This window comes from Mixophyes fleayi, chromosome 6 (assembly GCF_038048845.1).
Source record: "Mixophyes fleayi isolate aMixFle1 chromosome 6, aMixFle1.hap1, whole genome shotgun sequence".
NCBI classification, from domain to species: domain Eukaryota; kingdom Metazoa; phylum Chordata; class Amphibia; order Anura; family Limnodynastidae; genus Mixophyes; species Mixophyes fleayi.
This window is the reverse complement of record NC_134407.1, coordinates 48,641,063-48,661,984: the sequence shown is the minus strand read 5'-3', so window position 1 is coordinate 48,661,984 and position 20,922 is coordinate 48,641,063. Positions and strand designations below refer to the sequence as shown.

The following is a 20,922-nucleotide window of genomic DNA, read 5'->3' as shown; positions in this document are numbered from 1 at the left end:
CACCTGGGCGTCCTATAATTTCTGGTAATGGTTCACTCACTACTAATTTATCTAGTCACATTGATTTCCACTTGCAACCTTTGGTAGTCAAACTGAGTTCTTACATACGAGACTCTGCATATTTGTTAAATCTACACCAAAATGTATCTTGGGAAACAAATTTTGCCTTCCTTACCATGGACGTAGAATCTTTATATACTAATATCCCTCATCAGAAGGGATTACAAGTTATAGAAAAAATGTTGTTTAAAAAGAGTGAAATAACGGCTGAACACCAAAGGTTTTTCGCAGACTCTATTGCTCTCATCCTTTCTCACAATTATTTTTTATTTGATGGTGTACATTATTTGCAGGTGATGGGGACGTCCATGGGGACGGGCTTCGACCTGACTTATGCCAACCTATACATGTGTAACTTTGAGGAATCCCATGTGTGGGCGTGCAAATTTGGGGCGGACCTCGCCCGTTATATTGATGATTTGTTTTTTATTTGGAAGGGTGGTGAACCATGGGTACTGGAGTCTGTTAATATTTTGAATATAAATTATTATAATTTAAAATTTACTTATAAGTATCGTGTTTCACATATTGAGTTCCTCGATTTGGCCCTCTCGGCCACCGACGGCTCTATCTCTTCCTCCACTTTCTTTAAAAAAGTGGATTGCAATAATTATTTACATTTCGCCAGTTCTCATTATCCAAAATGGAAATTGAATATTCCGAAGGGTCAATTAATGCGATTTCGCAGGAACTGTTCGGATAAGGATAAGTTCCCACAACAAGCTAAAATTATGTCAGATAGCTTCGTAGCTCGTGGATATCCACCTAAACTTATAAATCAAGCTCTACAAGATGTGAAAGAGATGGATAGAAAGACCATTTTAATCTCCAAAAAAGATAAAAAAAGATAGAAATAAAAAAGATGGAAATAATGAAATGGATGGTATTGTTTCTAAATATGTGAACACTTACCACCATAAATGGGCTTTTGTTTCCAAGTTTAATGGAATGTCTTTTGATATCAGTAAAATTATACAGTCAAATTATCCGATCATTAAACAGGACCCAATTTTGAAAACGATGTTACTAAAAAATCCAGTGTTGGTTTTCAAGAGGGCGAATTATCTGAAAAATATTCTTGCTCCCAGTTTCTTAAAATCCCATGATATCTGTATGAAGAACAACCCTTCCTTTATGTCACAATCAGTTAATTGGTTTCCCTCTTTCCCAGAGGGCTGTTATAAATGTGGGGGTCCAAGATGTATTACCTGCAATTTCATTCAAAATAAGACCACATTTATAATATCAGGTGAAGAAGAATTTAATGTTAGAGGTTTCATTAACTGTAATTCCAAGTTTGTAATATATCTTCTAAGATGCGATTGTAATTTATACTATATTAGACGTACCACTAGAGCTTTAAAAATCAGATTTAACATAGACATAATATAAGGAATGGCCTTATGTCTCATGGCTTGTCAAGACATTTTGCAATTAAACATCAGTGTGACCCTAAGGACTTGTCTCTGGTTGGAACTAAATTAATTAAGAGTACTCTGAGAGGAGGAGATCAATTTAGAAAACTTTGCAAACAAGAGGTCTACTGGATTTATTTGTTAAATACATTATCTCCCTTTGGCCTTAATGAATCTTTAGAATTGAACGATATTGTTTAAATTTGTCAATTTCATCTTTATTGTCAATATATATTATAATTTTATTGCTACATGTATTTGTATACATTAATTTATTTTATCATTTATTATTATATTTTTCATTATTTTATATTTTTCATAATTATTATTTTTAATTTTATATATTTTTTATTTTTATTATTATTATTATTTTATATTATCTTTATTTTTATATTTTTATTTTTATATTTATGTTTATTTTCATTTTTATTTTTACATTTATATTCATATTTATTTTTATATTTATCATTATTTTACACAAAGCTATTAAGTGCGTTAATAGATGAATTAATGTGTTTCATGTTATTTTGTGTTGTCTTGAAAATATTTATATCTTTGAAGTTGTTTAATGAGATCTCTTTTTGATTTACGGATTCCTTAAACTGTGTGCTGCGGTTTGTTTACAGCTAAGTTTTAACATATGTTTGGAATATAATTGACAGCCTATTTATACAAGGATGGCTGCAGCAATATCGACATGTCTCTGAGGAAGTTGCACTATTGCAATGAAATGCGTCAGGATCCTATGTTATTTTGTAGCTTGAACAAGAACGATCATTCTGACAAAGACCTTGTTGCTATAGCTCTGTGTACACACACCCATGCTGTCTGGATGAGTTTATTACATTCAGCACTGGAACCTCTTTTTCGGCATTCTACTAGGAGGGAGCGCTTTTTCAACTACACCATCTGTCTCCACGAGCTCCACGGAGCAAGTTGATTCAACGATATAAGGAGCTGTGGTCCGGTAAGATCGTTTTCAACATTTTCCGACATAGCTGGGTATTCTCTAGGACACGTGAATTCATTACTGTCTTAATATTTTCTGTGGTTTGAACGAAACATTTCTGCTCCTCCTTATCATTATATGCGAGTTCCCTAGCTACAGTGTCTGTTTCACCAGTTCTCGGACATTATACTTTCGTCTGCAACATAACCTGTCATACTCATGAACTGAGATATTCTGGTTTGCAATACAATTTGTGACATAATTACAAGCAGGTCTACTTCATCTCTAAGGCTGGATTATTTGCATGCCATCTAATATTCCTTTGGGATTGGATATTCAAGCTACTATTTGGGATTAGATATTCCAGTTACACATTGTTTTTATATTATCATTTTACATAAAAAGTTTTGTATTGTTTTGTGATTTTAATCTCATATGAGGTTTTATATGTCAGATGTAATAAATTGCATATATAAATATTTTCTCCGCAGCCCACAGTTTCAGTGGTAGCTATTTGATCACTAGTGCATATTTTGTTTGCGCTTCACATTTTTCGGAGGCTTGCAGACCGCTTGCACTAGGTGCTCTTTAACTACTGCCATATCTAGTGCCCACAGGTATTTGCTTGTTTTTAATTAAAAAAATTACCCTCAGCTGAAACGCCTGCTCAGAGAGCAGGGTAGTCTGTATTAACAGAACATAAGCAAATATTCTCTGTTTGCTCCGGCTTCCTTCTATACTCCAAAAACATACTGGTAGGTTAATTGGCTGCTGTTAAATTGCCCTTAGTCTTTCTCGGCCTGTGTGTGTGTATGTTAGGGGATTTAGACTGCAAGCTCCAATGGGGCAGGGACTGATGTGAGTTCTCAGTACAGTGCTGTGGAATTAGTGGCGCTATATAAATAATTAGATGATGATACCTCCCAACTGACCAGAGGTGCTGACCTTGAAAGGGGTGGGGCTTACATAAAAAAGGAGGAGAAAAGTGGGCATTTACAGGGCAGACCTGTCCAGGGCTTTGCATATCTCCATGTTGGGAGTTATGAAAGTTACAAATATTTACATTTTAGTGGTCTAAGTTGAAATTTAGAAGTGGCGGTTTAGAAAATGTAAGTGAATGGAATTTTATTGTTTTAGGATAAAAGCAGTAGGAAAAGTGCCGGTATGGCATACATCTTATATAATCCCCACTTCGACCACTGGCTTTAATGCATCTTTGTGGAGTTTATATGTTTTCCCCATGTTTGAGTGGGTTGCTTCTGCGAGCTCCGGTTTCCTCCCATAGTCAAAAAAACACACTTTTACGTTAAAGGTCTTCTGACAGAATGGACCCCATGTATGATTGTGTGTTCTAGGGAATTTAGACTGTAAGCTCCAATGGGGCAAGAACTGACGAGTATGATTTAAATATCTTCTTTACAGAACTACATAATATGATAAGCGCTATATAAATAAAATTCTAAAAATAATGTGTTACAAGATAACTATAAAATTCACATACACCTTTCAGCCTCTAGGTGTCATTGCTGTTGTACTGTTGATTGCATGATACAAAAAAAGACATGCAATTTTCCATAAACACATCAGGCCCGAGTCATTAAGGAGAGCAACGCAAAAGAAAGGAGTAACTTTACACCTGGGTCAAACCATGTTGCATTGGAGGGGAAGGTAAATTTAAAATGTGGGGGACAGATTTATAGTTGGGGAAGGGCATGACTTAGATCAACTTTAAATTTCAGTGTTAAGATAAAGCTATCAAGTATGTGTGTGCTAGATGAAAAAACAGATAGTATTTAATAGTATTTTATGTGCAAAATAATAAACTACCGTATATACTCGAGTATAAGCCGACCCGAATATAAGCCGAGGCACCTAATTTTACCACAAAAAACTGGGAAAACTTATTGACTCGAGTATAAGCCTAGGGTGGGAAATGCAGCAGCTACTGGTAAATTTCAAAAGTAAAAATATTGGGGGGTGGCTTCAATGCATTAGGTAAACACTCATTATTTAATCTCTGTTTGTAAACTAATAAGAGACTATCAGTAAATGTTAATCTGGTGTGGAAGAGAGAGAGGGGAATTCTTGATGAATTGTCTTGTGACCTTTGAATCTTGATATGGCCAGATATTTGTGTTTTTCATGGATGATTCTCACTTACCAATATAATTATCCCTTATTCACCAATAAGTACAGCCCTTTATAGTATTAATTGAATTAAATCCCCCTCAAATCAGCCTGGGGATATCTATCCTTTACCTGCTGCTTATAACAATGTATATAGCCACGATCTTAGTTAGTGCCATAGCACATAGTCAAGTCATGAATAGAATTAACTATGTATTGCAAGAGTAATCTGTAACTCAGTGTGAGCTTGCTTGCATATCCGTTTACAGCCCTCCTAGAAGCTGTCCGTTTCTGCTCTGGCATCAGTTCTAAGTTAAACTCGTTAACTCATTCATTCATCTTTATCTAGCATGATCACAGTGTAATCCTATAGTCTACTCACAAATCATTAACACTGTCAGGTAGGCACATAGATACTATCAAAGCTTTCCGTCACACTCATTGATCTCACTGTGTATTCACTGTGTATTGCAAGAGTAATCTGTAACTCAGCATGAACTTGCTTGCATATCTGTTTAGTGCAGCCGTCCTAGAAGCTGTCAGTTTCTGCTCCGGCATCAGTTCTAAGTTAAACTTCTTAACTCATTAACGAGTGAATTACCAGACAACAAGTTCACTCGTGTATAAGCCGAGGGGGGGCTTTTTCAGCATAAAAAATGTGCTGAAAAATTCGGCTTATACACGAGTATATACGGTAATAATAAACGAATTTGCACCCCTTGCATTGTAACGTGGTCTGTCCCAGAGAACATTTATTCTTTTTGTTGCCTTACGTTCCTAAATGACTCCTAAATGCCCATCAACTCTAGAATAGCGACGTTCAACCTTTTTTGGTCCATGGCCCACTTTAGGAGGTAGTACTCATTTGAAGGGGCCGCAAAAAAAATAGACTTGCTTAACTGTAAAATATTTAGAACTTATTACAGGAACAAAGAGATCTTTTTGCAGTTATGCCATTTCTTAGTTATGGCATATCTCTCAATATTGTTAAAAAGTCCCCATGGGAACAGAGATGGTTGAAGTGGCCATTTCATATAGTCAGTGCGATCAAACACATAGGGAGTGAGCAAAGCCCCTCTCCTGTAACACATTTGACCTCATTAATTAATTTAGTAACACATTTCACCACCTTATCTCAGTAGTAACTAATACCCCCTGAAATTTGTAACACATTGCCCTCATTACCTTTGTAGCAACACATTCTCCTCATTACCTTGACAGTAACACATCTCCAACATCACTTCTGCAGTAACACACCCTCCCATCATCTCTGTAGTAACACATGCCCTATATCACCTCTGTAGCAACATCCCCCTATCACCTCTTTAGTTACACATTCCCCTTAGGGGAGGGCTAGCAAATTTAAGCCTGGGGGCAAAACTCAAGCCTATTAGGAACATTTTAAAGGAAAAAAATGCAGATGGCCCAGTGAGTCCAGCCCAAGGTAGCCCACTATGGGACCGGTCCGGGGCCTGCCCCTGATTCCCCTCCATTACCTCTATAGTAACACATTTTCCACCATCATCTCTGTAGTTACACATCCCTCCATAATCTCTGTAGTAAAACATCCCACCTCTGTAGTTACACAACTGTCCATCACCTTCTGTAGTAACACCCCCATCACATCTGTAGTACCAAATTCCTCTCCATTACCTCTGTAGTAACAAATGTTCATCCTCACCATCTGCTCTGTAATAACACCCCTCAAAACCTCTGTAGTAATACATTCCCATCATCGCCTGTGAAATTAAAAATTATATTCTGCCATCACCTCTGTATTAATACCCCTCATCAGTTCTGTAGCTACACATCTGCGCATAACCTCTGTAGTAACAACTATCCCGCTATCCCTTCTGTAGTAACACCCCCATCACCTCTGTAGTAACACATTCACCCATCACCTATGTAGTAACACATCCCCTTTCAGGTTCCTGGTTGAGGAGACAACACCAGCAAATATTGACACAGCCAGAGAGAAGATTGTCAGGATTCGAACTCAGGGCTTCTGCTTCTGGAGAATGCTGCTCTGCTGACAGAGCTATTCAGGCTGTTGGACAGCTCCCTGCTTTTACTCTGTGTTCTAGCTCAGTTTAACTGTTCTCTTGATTTTCCAGCATGTTCTAGGTCCACCTTCTGACTACCTATATAAGCCTTGCCTGTTCCTGTCTTCCTTGCCAGATTATTGTGCTCCTGCCAGTAATCGTGTTCCTATTGCTCTTGTTGCACCCTGCCTCCAGTTATCTATTATTTGTGTACCGACCTCAGACTGTCCTCAACTACGCCTCTGCCTGAACCCTTTGCTTATTTGTTTTGTTGTGTACCAAACTCGAGTGCCTTGACCATTCTTATATTAACTAACCTTAGGTGACCTGCTCTCCTTGCCACTGTCACAGTGTCCAGACCATTACAGGGTGGTGCAGAATCTTTTCAGAGCCCACCTGAAAGGAAGATGGATTTGGCCCTTAGCGTGGTGGGCAGCACACAATCGGTAAGTAGCTCTGAAGGCAGAATAGTCAGACTTGCCAAGGTCAGCAGGATGCAGGTTAAATGAACAGAATCAGCAAACTGAATAATAGTCAGGAAAAGTTCAAAACCAATCTGTCAGTGCAGTACAAAGTGAGGATCCAAGTATGACGAAGACAGGAACAAGCTGGCCCAATAATCAGGAATCAAGTAACACATCCCCATTCTCACCATCACCTCTTTAGGAAAACATCTCCATCCACACTATCTCCTCTATAGTAACACACCTATCACTACTGTAGTTACACATTTCTTAACCCTCCAACAAATGCAACACATTAACCTGCATGTTTCTTACCCTTTTCCCCAAGAATCGCCTCCTCAGTGACAGTGCTTTAAGAACGACAAATGTGTAAGGCTATGCAGGTCCCTGTTATAGCGTGATCAGCGTAGCCTGACATAGACTTTTGTGGGAAAACCACACACAGTTTGTCCCCCCACATTAGCAGTAGCCAGACCAAAACAGAGCTTAAATTTGCCCCTGAAAAGTGTAGTTCTGTCATAATATGCACATTCAGGCTTTTCTCTGCACATCAGATCCTATGCTCTAGACAGTAATCTGGCCAAGAGTGGAATACAATAGCTTTGCAAAAAAGGCCAACAATGTAACATTTGTAAAACAACAAGGGTTGCAACAATTGCAACTGCAAATGAGCCCAGAGTAACAGGAGGCTTAGGTTGCAATATTATATGCCTCTACCAGCCTGTGACAATGAAAGTGTCAGATACCCTTGGGTGCAACACTTGCCGCAGTTCAAGTGCTGTCAAGTTGGGTAACAGAGACGCTTATGTAAACTACCAGTGGTGTGATGTCTTTAGTCCTCCACTTCCACCCAGAACCTTCCCATACTATGAGCATTCCTGTGATCACATTGAAGTTTAAAGATCTGAACACTCCTGAAGCCTCTATGTCATATATGAGCTAAAGAGCAAAAAACAACAGCAGGAGCGTCAGGGAAAGCTGGCAATTGTGGAATGGCTTTAGGGCTCATTTGCCCAGTCTATAATAAAGTCTCAGGCTGACACTGCATTATATACTGGGCAATAGATGTGTGAGCAGACAAAATAGGGAAGTCCCTTTAGCTACACTCTACTCACCTAAACGACATGGAAACCCAACACACAGATTAATTATTCAATTTGTTAAAATGTTTATTTATTTTGCATAATTAAATGATTTTATGGATATGCAGCCCATTACCCTTATTTCATGGATGACTCAAACTTTTCTTTCTTCAAATAATCCAGTGATTAAGATAGTGTTAATTGATTCCATTATCTTATCATATTTCTGTTCAACATAAAAGAGATTAAGGATACACAATATCTTGGTATTTGTAGAGTAGTAACCATAAGTAGATCTCTTATTTTTTTGAAAATGTTATTCATTTCTAGGAATTAGTTGTGCTGGCTCTCATGATAGCAGTTAATTTTAGTTAATTAAGTCCATCAAGTCACATTGTGTTATCTAGTCAGCTATTCTTAGATTGTATATACTCACAGAGTAACAACATAATGTAGCCATTCTTACAAAGCTCAGGCATGTGAGACCGCTAAATATACCATAATTGTCTGTAATTTGTGTCCCTAATGTTTGAGTCACAGAATGGCTTTTCTAGGAGACTTGCTAGAGAAATAAAAAAAGAAAATGACCCCTATGGATAAAATGTTTGTGTCGTGATTTTCTGCTTTCCTTCATTGAAGCGTGATGGCACCTTTGTAGTACAAATTAGAACAAGTACAATATAGCTGCTCAATGGTTTGTGCCAAAGAGTATTTTTATAGCATTTTATACACACACTGTGAAAGATTAAGGTTAATACCTGGCTAACCTTACAACCTACTTAACCTTCTGAGCTGTCGCACTGCCTATGACATTTCTTCTGCACTGGTACCAGAAGCAAGCGTGAACTTTTAGATGCACACTAGAAAAACACTTCTTTGCCAACTTTGTATAATATTTTCCATGGACACTTGGCTGCTGAGCAGACGCACCCACGCAGGTTATGCACGATCCAGTCCCTGCAGACCTTTAATCACTACTATGCCTATCATGTAGTGTTGATTAAATTGGATGGTTGAACAATTTTTCTGCATTTACAAATAATATTTTTTAGTCAATGTTAACTTCGAAAGCCTAGAAAAAAAGCACACTCATTAAAAATGAAATTTAACATGAAGAAAAATAGGAATTGTAATTTGACAATATTACCAAATAGAGACTTTCCAGGGACTAAAAACTTTCAGGTACAAATTTGTAAAACTCGGGATTGTCCAAGGAAATTAGGGAAAGTTGGCCACTATGAAAATGTATAGAATGCTTTTTTTTTTTTTTCGTGCATGGGAGGTGACAGGAGGACTTTTTTTGGAAACTACACAGTCCAAAGAATTCAACAATTATGATTTTAATTTCCTCTTTCCCCTTTCCAGAGTACTTTATTTGACTACAAGACAGTAACCACAATTAACCTCTTAACTGCAGCCCAGCAGTGACTGCTACAGCTTATTGCTCTGCACGACTCCTGGGCAAGTTTCTGCCTAGGGTGCGCCGTACACTATTTTATTGATATCTGCGCAGTGATTTATAACATTTGCACACTACTTAGTCCTGGATGAAACAACCCTCCTGCAACCAGCACTTAAGAGTCTTCTTGCTCAAGCTCTTGTTTCCACAGAAATGCTTTACAATGTTCAATACTGGAGTCTGGAAGAGGTTTCTCTAATAATATTTGATGCAGTAACCCTTGGCTTTTCCTCTGTTAGCTCCCACCCGTAGTCTACACTGAGATTAGAGCTTTCTATTGGAAATAGTGTTAAGTATGTCCTGTCTATTATGTCAATGTCTCAGGGTCCTGTCTTTTTATCGTGTTTCAAACCTCTCAACATTGTCCTCCTAAAAATTGGCACAAGGGGGCACAGCCACACGGGAGCTGCTTATCGCATAGGAACATAGCATAGGAACATGCTCTCCACCCACTTCCTGCCTGCAACCAATCCGCTACATTCTGTGGAGAGATATGCATACCTATATACCTTCTTGGAATGTCAGGGAGACTACTGAGTTTCAGGGAGTCTCCCGGATGAGCAGACCTCGTTTCTAGATTCAACCCACTTCACAACTTAAGTGGGCAAAGGTGGGGCTTAATGACACTATCATGCCATCATAGCCCCTCCCCCTCTCTTCCAAACTTGCCATCTGACCTACCCTTCAGGGTTTTGCAATGTTGGCTAGTATGAATATAAGGCAGCACCTATACCAACTACACCTGTTGTCTGGTTATTGTGCCTTGAACCATTGTCCAGCTCTGCTTCAGTGCTTGTTTACTGACTGATCCCCCGAACTCTGACCTCTGGCTTTGTCTGACAACCACTCTGGCTCTGATATACCTGGCGTGTTCTTGATTTCTACCCTGGATCACTTATCTGGCTCTAATATCTCTGGCTAATTCCTGATTTTGTCCCTGGATCACTCTTTTGGCTACCTGCAATTGGGATCCATCCCTAAACTTTACACAATAGCAGTGACTCTGTACTTCAGATTCAGGTTGCTGCTTTCATTTGTAACACCTTCGTTCTTAACACACCAAATCACTGGATATATCTTCCTTCTCATTAAATGCAAAGTTTGGATCGGCTATTTAACAGTATCTCCACTACTGTGATCAGCCACAATTTGAAGCATGATTTAAACCTCATTATTCTGTAACTCTACTCACATTTTTCTTGGAATATGACAATGTGACCCTATGGGTGAGAAATTACTGTATCGCATGAGTCAATACCCATGCTATCAAGGCTCTATTATAAAGACTTGATTCAGCATTTAGCACCTATGACATACAGCCATTTGATGGTTATAGACTATTAAGAGCCGCTATTCAATTAAATTCAATACAAATGTAGCTTGTGATTACAGTATTATTATAAATCTGCATATAATTATATGTTATTGTTAATGAATTGTAGTTTTCATTTTTATTATGCATTGCATTAAAAAAATTGATACTTTTTAAGTGAGTGAATCTATTTAAATATATTTTATATTTATTTATGTATTTGAATGAATATATTATATGTTGGATTTGGACATTTATAGGTATATGAAGTTTTTCTTCTTCTGATTAAGTATTATATATTTTATATTACTTTTTATGTATTCTAACAAATATGGGGCTCACGTAGAGTTGGACAATTTGCGTCTGGCCTCACACAGGGAAAGAAGAATACATGAAATATTGCATTTACATGCATATGTTCCTATTCTAAGATGTTAAGATCACTAGCATTTGTGCCAGGTTTACGTCAGGGGTAGCAAGTGTGTTTACTTATGCCCTACAATAGTATAGAGATGCAGTTTGACAGCAGTAGTAGTTAATGCAGTTTTCACATTACTCTGTCTTAACATAATATTATAATTTAATCAAGTGTCATATACACAAAAGAGAATTCTTCCTTGACAGTTATTAATAAATGTGAAAGCAGCAGTTACCACATAAATTCTAATTAAATACAAACACAAATATAAAATACAAGTACAAATTAAATTAAATACAAACATCTGTTGTTTTCCCATTTAAAAATCAAAAGGGAATCTTCTTTCCTGCCACAGTCCAAACGGAATTATTAATGAATGGAAATAGAAGTACCGTCGCAATCCTCATTCCGCTATCGCCATCTCAGGATACTGGTAGCAGAAGAAAGGCTTTTCTTTTAAAATATTTTGTATTTTTCAAATTTTTTTTGATCAATTATACAACATTATTATATATTTTTTTGTCATTTAGAGAAAATGAAAGCCTATGGTCTTACAGTTTCACTGTGCATGCGTCAACCGGCTAGTCTAGTAACATATGTGTATATCCCTCAGAGACTACCCTGTTGAACCAGTAATTTAAGCCTTACCGCTCCTGGCCAGTATCGTCAAGGCAATATTTTCATGATAAATCTGGTTGGTGGTTTTCTTTTACTGCGTTAAGAGGTATTAAAGAACCAGTCCTATCGCCATAGCTTAGTAAATAGACTGGTAAGTGCTTTTAAAAATTGTTAATAAATTAAATTATATGTTGTTTGGGGTTGGGTACCATTTTCCGGCTGTGGTAAACACGACAATGCTTTCCCCGGCTAGAGGAAACTAAAGAGCTGCTCGACGACTGACTGGAATGAATGACAGCTTACAAGGATGACTTTTCTCATTTGCAGCCCCTGAAGAAGCCGGCAGTGGTGGCCGACGTCCTATTGAAGAGACTCAATGTGATCCGACTTGTTAAGGTAATAATTTAAGGAGGCAACGCCTGTACAAGGTTCATTACTATACCATGTACCCTGTACACGCGTTAAGCTCCAATGGGGCAGGGACTGATGTGGATGAGTTTTCCGTACAGCTCTGCAGAATTAGTGGCGCTATATAAATAAATGATGATGATGAAGAGCAGAGCACGACCACGCACTTCAGAATTTAAGAGAGTTTTCTACATAGCCTGTGCAAGTCCACTCGTCGTGCCAGCTAAAAACTTGCGATCCTTCATATGACTGTCTGGCATGTGTTAAAGCGTCCTTTAATAATGAGGCCATACTGGTTGCAACTGGTACAGGCTCTTCATGCAGATGACAACGGAAAGCGTGTAGAATTTAGTGATACAATGTTACAGAACATGGAAGACGACAGCTTCTTACTGCGTTTAATTTTTAGTGATGAAGCAACGTTTCATCCAATCGGTATAGTTAACCGTCACAATGTGTGCATATGGGGATGAGAGAATCCACATAAAATGGTAGAGCACGAGCAGGATTCCCAGAAAGTGAATGTGTTTTGTGCCGTTTCTCAAAAAAAGATTTATGGCCCTTTCTTTATTGACGGGAACACAATTGTAGGTCAAACTTAACTCAAAATGCTGCAGAACTGGCTCTTTGCACAACTTAATGAAGATTCCATTTACTTAATTTGTCAGCAAGATGGAGCACCACCACATTGGTACCTGCAGGTTCCATGTTCTGTAAATAGCACACTGCCTCAACGTTGGATAGGTCACACAGGACCCCAAGACTTGGCTCTACGCTCTTGGCCCTCCAAGATCCCCAGACATTACACCCTGCAACTTTTTCTTGTGGGGATACTTCAAAAACCGTGTTTTGTGCCACTATTGGCGACTAACCTAAATGACCTCAAAAACAAAATCACGGCAGCAGTTAATTTAGTGTAACAAGACACTCTGAGAGGCGTTTGGGACGGATTCAACTTTTGTCTCGATGTTGTCCGTACAGCAGGTGTTGAGCACATAGAGCATTTAGAAAATGGTTAGTAAAATTGGATAACTCATTAAACCGTTTGTAACTTTTTATGTAATTGAAACATGTGGCCATCATGAAATGTATCTTTTTGAACCACCCTGTGTATTCAGGATCTCTGCTCTTAAAGCCCTGTGCATAACTAAGATTACTTAACATTAAAAATAAAAATGTTTGTAATTCAACATTAGCAGCACCATCCACATACAGAAATAGCAGCAGCTTCACCCACAGGGTTAGGAAATTCGTGGTGCAAACAAAGTATGAACATTTTAGAGGGGACATCTGCATTTAAATATGTAACTGTGCTTTGTAACGAATGTACTTGTTGTCAGGACAGCTGATTGGAATGTGAATGCAGTTTGTCAATCAGCTCCTTTTACACACAAAATAATACCCACATCCAAAATTATCATGGTTGTTGCACCCGAAAAATACAGTGACCAAGGGAGGAAGGTACTTTCAACTTGCCCTATACAGATTTACTAATCGAGCCAGGAAAGTTTTCAGTAAGAGAAAAAAAGTCCAAAGTTCACATTTAAATTCTACACTGTTGAAAATATTAAGTTAAAATCATATTTTATAACTTCTACTTGTCCTTGGTCATATTTTCTTATGTACCTTGTATGATGCATTATGATTGTGGGTGGAAGGCTGGTAGCTCATTTTATATTGGAGCTCGCTCCCTTTGGTCTAACGTTTAAAGATAGTTATTCACCATTCTTATTACTGCATTGGGTGTTCATGCTGTCAACTAATTACCAGTATTTTTTGCTGCAAAATAGTCCATTACATGAAGCCTGAGAAGTGTATTAACATGTTTTTCACAAATGCATTCCAACTATTTTCAATAATGTAGCGTCTGAGACAAAGCATATAATCTAACCTAGCAGGTACAGTTACCACATCTGAAGGAGCAGTGTGTCAAAATTAATTCCATGATGCTTAAATGTTTTAAAGCAAAATTTTCAAATTTGCAGTTATAAATCAGTCACATCTCACACTGTGCTATGTCAGATCTGTGCTAGTCAGGGATCAACTCTCGAAACATTAAAAAGGGAGCTACAGACAGAAGATAAATTTATCTTTTCTTATCTTCCCAACTTCTGTAAGTTCCCATAGACATAGCAATTCCAATAGTCAATTTTAGGCCATACTTGCCAACTCTCCCGGAATGTCTGGGAGACTCCAGGATTCCGGGTGGGTTTCCCGGACTTCCGGGAGAATATGGCCGCCTCCCGCATCTGCCCACTTAGTAGTGAAGTTGGCAGAATTAGATCCAAAATGCTGCGATTCCCTGAGAATCGCTGCATTTGGCCCCCGCTGTAAAATGAAACATTTGCGTCATTACGTCAAAAAGACGCAATTTTCTGAGCCACGCGCTCCTCCCCCTGGCAGCTCTCGGGTGCCATCTGCCGTAAGTTGGCAAGTATGTTTTAGGCCCAAAAAAAAAAAAACAACTGCTGATTCTGATCTAGATGATCAATATATATCAATCGGAACTCACAGATCTGACTGTTATTGTATGTCCACATTTAGAGGGTACAAAAGAATCCAATAAAGAGGTTACATATCTTGGGAGAAATTCTCTAGTGTGGAACAAGGCATAAAGCCGTTTTCAATATGAAAAAAAACACTTGAAATTTGCACTAGCTCCCATGGCAGAGATTAGATTTCATCCAATTATAGATGGATAATGCATTTCTAGGCACACTTTGCTCAATCTAGTAAAATGCTTCAAACACTAATAAAGAGAGTCCAGATGTCCCCTCATTTACATGATTAATTTAAATTGTAACCCAAGCCTTATTTTCGGAAAAAATTAAAAGTTTTATTTAATAAAAAAAAGTTGGTTTTAAAGTGGTAGGTGGTTGTACTATTGGACAGTGCACATCATTTATCCACTTTGCCGAGGTGTCAACTTAAAGTGTGCTGAGCAGTACAGGTAGGTGCACTAGAGTAAAACCAAAGTAATTTATGGTACATCCAAAATGAAATAATGTATTTAGGATTAGGGTGAGCCGGCCAATATCGAACAGTCCGAATTTAGGCAAACAGATGTTATAAGATATCATACATCTATCACTATAACTAAGGGGGTAAATAAATTAAACATTTTTGCAGAAGCGAATGATTCAACTGTGAAAACATAATTTTTAGCTCGCTTGATTCAAATCCCATTGTTCACAGTTTAGCGCGCATCCACACATGCAATACTTTATACTTGGAACAAAGTTTTTCCTATACATATATGTCTATAGGTAAAAATAAAACAAAATCAGTTGATAACCCTGTGAAGTTTAATTTCACTAAAAACAGTTTGCACCACAGAAGGTAGTGAAAAGTTTTTCACTCCACATCAACTTTAATGAGGAAACACCCCAGAACTTATGCAGCGCCTCTGAAATGCAGCTGTTGTAATTTGTTTTATATTTGAAAATGTTTAATTACATAACCAGATAAATATTTATTATTTGGGCTCTATTATCATAATGGTTATCACAGCGAGAGGTTTCACACTGCACTAGGCCAAATCTCATGCTCAGTAGAGTTGAATGGATATTTTTCACCATGCAGCTCATATTTCTTAATTATTCTTAAAATCTCAAGTATCACACATTCAGCGAAACAATTGTTTTCAAGAACCGTGCAATAAAAATTATCAGACTTGGTCAACCCCCACTTATTTTAACGACAAATGAATACATACCCCCCAACATTTATCCCAGCAAAATATGGACAAACCCCTGTCTCAGACATCTGCAAACCATGTCCCTTATTCGCACAAACACCACCCAATCCAGTGGTGCACGCAGGGGGGGTTCTGGGTCTCCAGAAACCCCTCCCCTCCGCTAAAAAAGTGCCCCTGTATCATCCAGCAGCCGCGGCGCTGTCAAAGAAGCGTCCGCGGCGGTGCTGCGCAGCGGTGCTGTATTGTATACAGCCCCGCCGCGGACGCTTCTTTGACAGCGCCGTGGCTGGTGGATAGTACAGTGCACGCGCAGCAGCTTTCGCTTTTTTTCCTTCTTTTTTTTTTTTGGGGGGGGGGGGGAAAGGGGGAAACCCCCCCTTAAGTATACTGCGTGCGCCGCTGCAATCACGTCTACTTTCCAACCAAGCTCACTTTTTTTGTGAGGCTCCACCTGCATCCATGTAAGCTCCGTCCTTTCAATGCTGCCCTGCCGAAATCAAAATAGCTGGGCAGTATGTAAACATATCATTGAGGATTAAAAAGACAATCCAACAGGCGCTCTTACCATCAATGAAACGTGGCAAAAACATGAATACAAATAACAAACTACTTTGTTGCCCCATATACCTAGCTATCCTGTGCATGATAGGGCTTTGACCTACATCCCTGATTACAAAGCTTAAAAGATATTGCATTATTATGACTGATGCATTATTCACACCTTTCAAACTGTGCTATGCCATATTTTCAAATATTAAAAATACAGAGTGACTGAATTACACAGGCAGTCACATTCTGAGCAGTTACGCAGTGACATTTCTTATTACAGTTGAAGTCACCAGCAGTATACAAAAACGGAGCATGACATACAGGGTAATCCATGCAGAACTTGACAAGGGCTACTAAAAACATACATAGGAGAATAGTAATTACACACTTTTGACAGTGATGTCCTGGACAAGAGGCCATGAGAGTTTTCTTAAAGAATCTTATATTAAGTGGAACCCTAAAAAAATGTCTTTCTTGTTGTGCCTACCAAATTGGAATGCTAGCAAGTGCACACTAGAGATAGTGATCCATTTATAAATGGGTGAGAAGCCCTACATTTTAGAGTTTCACCCTAGTTAACAAAGTCCCCTTGCTGGTGAAGGCTATCCCTAGTTGTAGCCTTCGCCGGGGGGGCTCCGGCAAAGTTTTACATGGGGAAGCCTATTTATCCTGTGTAGCACCAGTACAAGTAGCCGGGTGCAAAGAGAAAAGATGCTTTAAAATAAAGGGGTTTTTTTTGTTTAAATAAAGACTATTTTTTAACATTTTTACACACCTTTATTTATTTTTTTTGTTGTTGAATCTGGAACTGCAAGCCCAACTCCGAGCCTCTGGTACAGGAGTACATGCACGAGCCGGCAATCTGGCCCAAGCATGTGCAGATTGACTTAAGACTAGCCTGGCAAGCGGAAAGTCATTTTGCTGCTGCCAGTCAGTATCGCCAGAGAAATGAACACCACTCAGTTGCCCCAGACAATTTTTAATAATAAATTATGATAAAGAGAATTTTCTATCTCTGCAATAAGCAGCGATAAAAAAAATCTTCCTTAACACTGGCTCTATATAAGTAGACCCCATAGTTTCCCCCTCTGTACAAGCCATGGCCAAACTCAAAGGATTGTGTCAGCCTGCTCACGGATATATTTTAGGTCCTTTCCAGACCTAGCCACATACCCCAATGATGTCAGACGTTTGTCCAGACACTATGCTACGTCCCTAGTCTATTGTATCTTTTGTTTATTGTTTTGTATTGTTTCACCCTGTATAGTCTACTGTTTGTACTGTGTATGGTGCTGCGGAAACCTTGTGGCGCCTAACAAATAAAGAATAATAATAATAATAATAATAATAATAATAATAATAATAATAATAATCTTGAAAAGATAATCACATCCCTGGTTTACAGCAGAGGTCTGGGAGAAGAGAAGAAAATTAGTGGAACTGCAGTAAATGGTGAGCTCTACAAACAGACTTACTAGCACCCTCACAAGACAAGAAAAGTCCTATAAGTAGAATAAGTGTATGCATGCATTTATTGATGTTTAAATTAGACAAACACAAAAGGACAATAGACACTATAGGACTACATGATAAATGGTCACTGAAATGAAATGATTCATCAGTATTACAGTTTACTCCTTTTGGGAAGTACTATGGAAAATGAAGGTACACGTGTAACAAAATAGAACATTTGACTTTGGAAACATGTAGAACTTACTGGAAATCCTTTAGGGGTCTGTTCCGTACTGGAATTTGAGGATCGGGTAAGATGGGGGCTTTCATCTCAGGAGGCAACGTATCAATTGTGATCCGTTGCTTTTGTCGAACATCAAGGCAAATTGGTGGAAGGTCTCTTACTGCAAAATAAGAAAGAAAAAACTGGGTTTCTTTTATATAAACTTTCTATAATGGAGTACAATCTAGCTATTCAATTTACTCTAATTTCCAAATAGATTTAATAGATATAGTAGCTCTTTATATTATTTATATACAGTCATTAATTAAAGAAAAATCTATGCAGAATTCTTCACTTCCAATATTAATCGCCAGTGACTTAAAATTATGTATAGGGCGCCCATTATTTTAAAATAAATAAAATGGTACACCTGAGTGACATAGTGTACCTGTAAAATTCCCTTATACTTACTTAGAATGACAAATAAAGCAAATCAGTAGGAAATGTTCTATACTTGTGTTTTAAATGTATTAGAGGTTTGAAGTCAAAAGCAAAATCAACTCTGTTTCTAAAGACGGACTGTCCTGGAAAAATCGCGGCACATAAAGTCACCAATTATAAATCTACAATCATTGCTTTTCTCTTAATTTTTTTAAAAAAGACTGCCCACCTATGTCCCAACCAATTACATCCCCCCAGACCATCTGACCATTCCCTTGATCGATCCAGTTCTGTGTCAGCAGAGCCACAGAGATCTGATGTACAGCTGTAGACAGTGTTTCATAAACAGGGCTCATTCCCAGAAATGTGTCAGTGTTGAAGTATTGTGATAATAAGGATTTGTGCAGCCTTAAAAGGTTATGATATGTTATGGCAGCTTTAAGCACATTTTGCCCTATATTTCTAAATCAATCCAACTCTGTATTCTAAATTCCCTATGAGAGAGAGGGAAAGGGAGAGACTAAGGCCAATTTGATAGCAGTCAATTAACCTACTAGTATGTTTTTGGAGTGTGGGAGGAAACCGGAGCACCCAGAGGAAACCTATGCAAACACGGAGAGAACATACAAACTCCACACATAAGGCCATGGTTGGGAATCGAACTTATGACCCCAGTGCTGTGAGGCAGAAGTGATAACCACTAAGCCACCGTGCTGCAGAAAAAAAAATTGTTTCGTAGTTTATTAGGCCCGCTTTCTCCACAAGTTCTCAGCATACTTTTTATTACAGTCTCTCTGAAAATTTGATAAGTACTGTTTGACCGCAATTATATTATTTGAGTGTGCCACCATCAAGCGTATGAAACTAATGTACAAACATATTTGCATATATAATGCAAAGGACTAATTACTAAATATACCTTTAAATAGTACTGTATGTACTTCCTAATGTTTCAGTTATGTTAATAAAAATGTTTTTTTCAGTTTTATGAAGAATTGTCTTTAATTAAAACAAATAGCAAATTGTATTTTACTTTAAAGAATGCATTTATAACAAGTGTATTCTTATTTGTTTCGATTAAATGTGCTATGGCCACAAGAGAGCATGTTACACAATAGTATCAATTGATACAATTTATACAGGTATCCAAAATACTCTGCTATGTCACTGCTGCTCCAGAATACACAGGAGTTGTATCCCCATACCAATTTACATACTTCTACTAGCATTAAAAAATACTAGTAAGAGCATGGTTTTGACACTAGTGAGTATCTTAGTCCTTAGTTGCATCCATGTGATGGAATGATTACAAGTCAAAAGTTTAAACAATTCAGTACATTTTGCTACACCCACTCTTAGAAAGGCTACCATTGTATTGCTTTTCCAAAGCTCTGTGGAGTTCTAACTCACGTACAATTCTATTGTGTTTGTTGAGAAAATAAAATAGATAGAGATTGACCAGGAAACCTAATATGGGTGTGTGATATTTGATTTTATAAGTTAAAGTTGATATCAGAACTTAAATTATTTTTCTAACAGTATATAATATTGTAACACAAATTTAATAATTTATTTAGTCATAATAGGGGTAAGAACGTTAACTGCATATCCCATTAACAGTTGTAGTGCTTTTCAAAATGCATTGCATGCATAACAGTAATTATCTCTACCCTGTGACATCATCACCAAGCTGCCTGTATCCTGGATGGACCAGCTATTGTGTGAATCCTTCTTGCACAGAAGGTAAGACAGACATTTAAAGTGAAAGAAAATTGAAGAAGAGGAGTACTACTAATGAGGAAGGCACACTTAATGAAAGACATTTAAAGTGAGAAGGACAGGTCAGCCACAAAGTTCGTTAGTCATGGCTATATTGCCAGAGGTGGCAGCTAGAATTGTCAGGTCAGCCACTTAAAACTGGACATACACAAAGTACGCATGCTGCATCATGGATGCATTACTCTTTGTTCAAAAGACATGTCTGTAATTGATATCACAGTATGCAAGTGAAATAATGGCAGTGCGGTCATGGACCATGTGTATTTCATATGTGTCCAGTTTTAATTAGATTGTAAGCTCCTCTGATCACGGTCCTCTCTTCTCCTGTTTCCACCACTTTTAACTCTTCTCCACAGCTACTCTGCCCACCTCCTTCTTGAGCCCACTGACTCCACCCCTGCTTTGCTATGCACCTTGTCAGTAGCTA

The 20,922-nt window shown here is 38.0% G+C and overlaps 1 protein-coding gene across 1 annotated transcript in view; it reads right to left on the bottom strand.

The window, feature by feature from the left end:
• HECTD2 (HECT domain E3 ubiquitin protein ligase 2) overlaps positions 1 to 20,922 on the bottom strand; it is a 121,625-nt gene that overhangs the window by 65,715 nt on the left and 34,988 nt on the right. Inside the window, exon 3 of the mRNA XM_075216428.1 lies at positions 18,318 to 18,456. Coding sequence (XP_075072529.1) covers positions 18,318 to 18,456 — 139 coding nt within the window. The remainder of the gene's footprint in view (positions 1 to 18,317; positions 18,457 to 20,922) is intronic.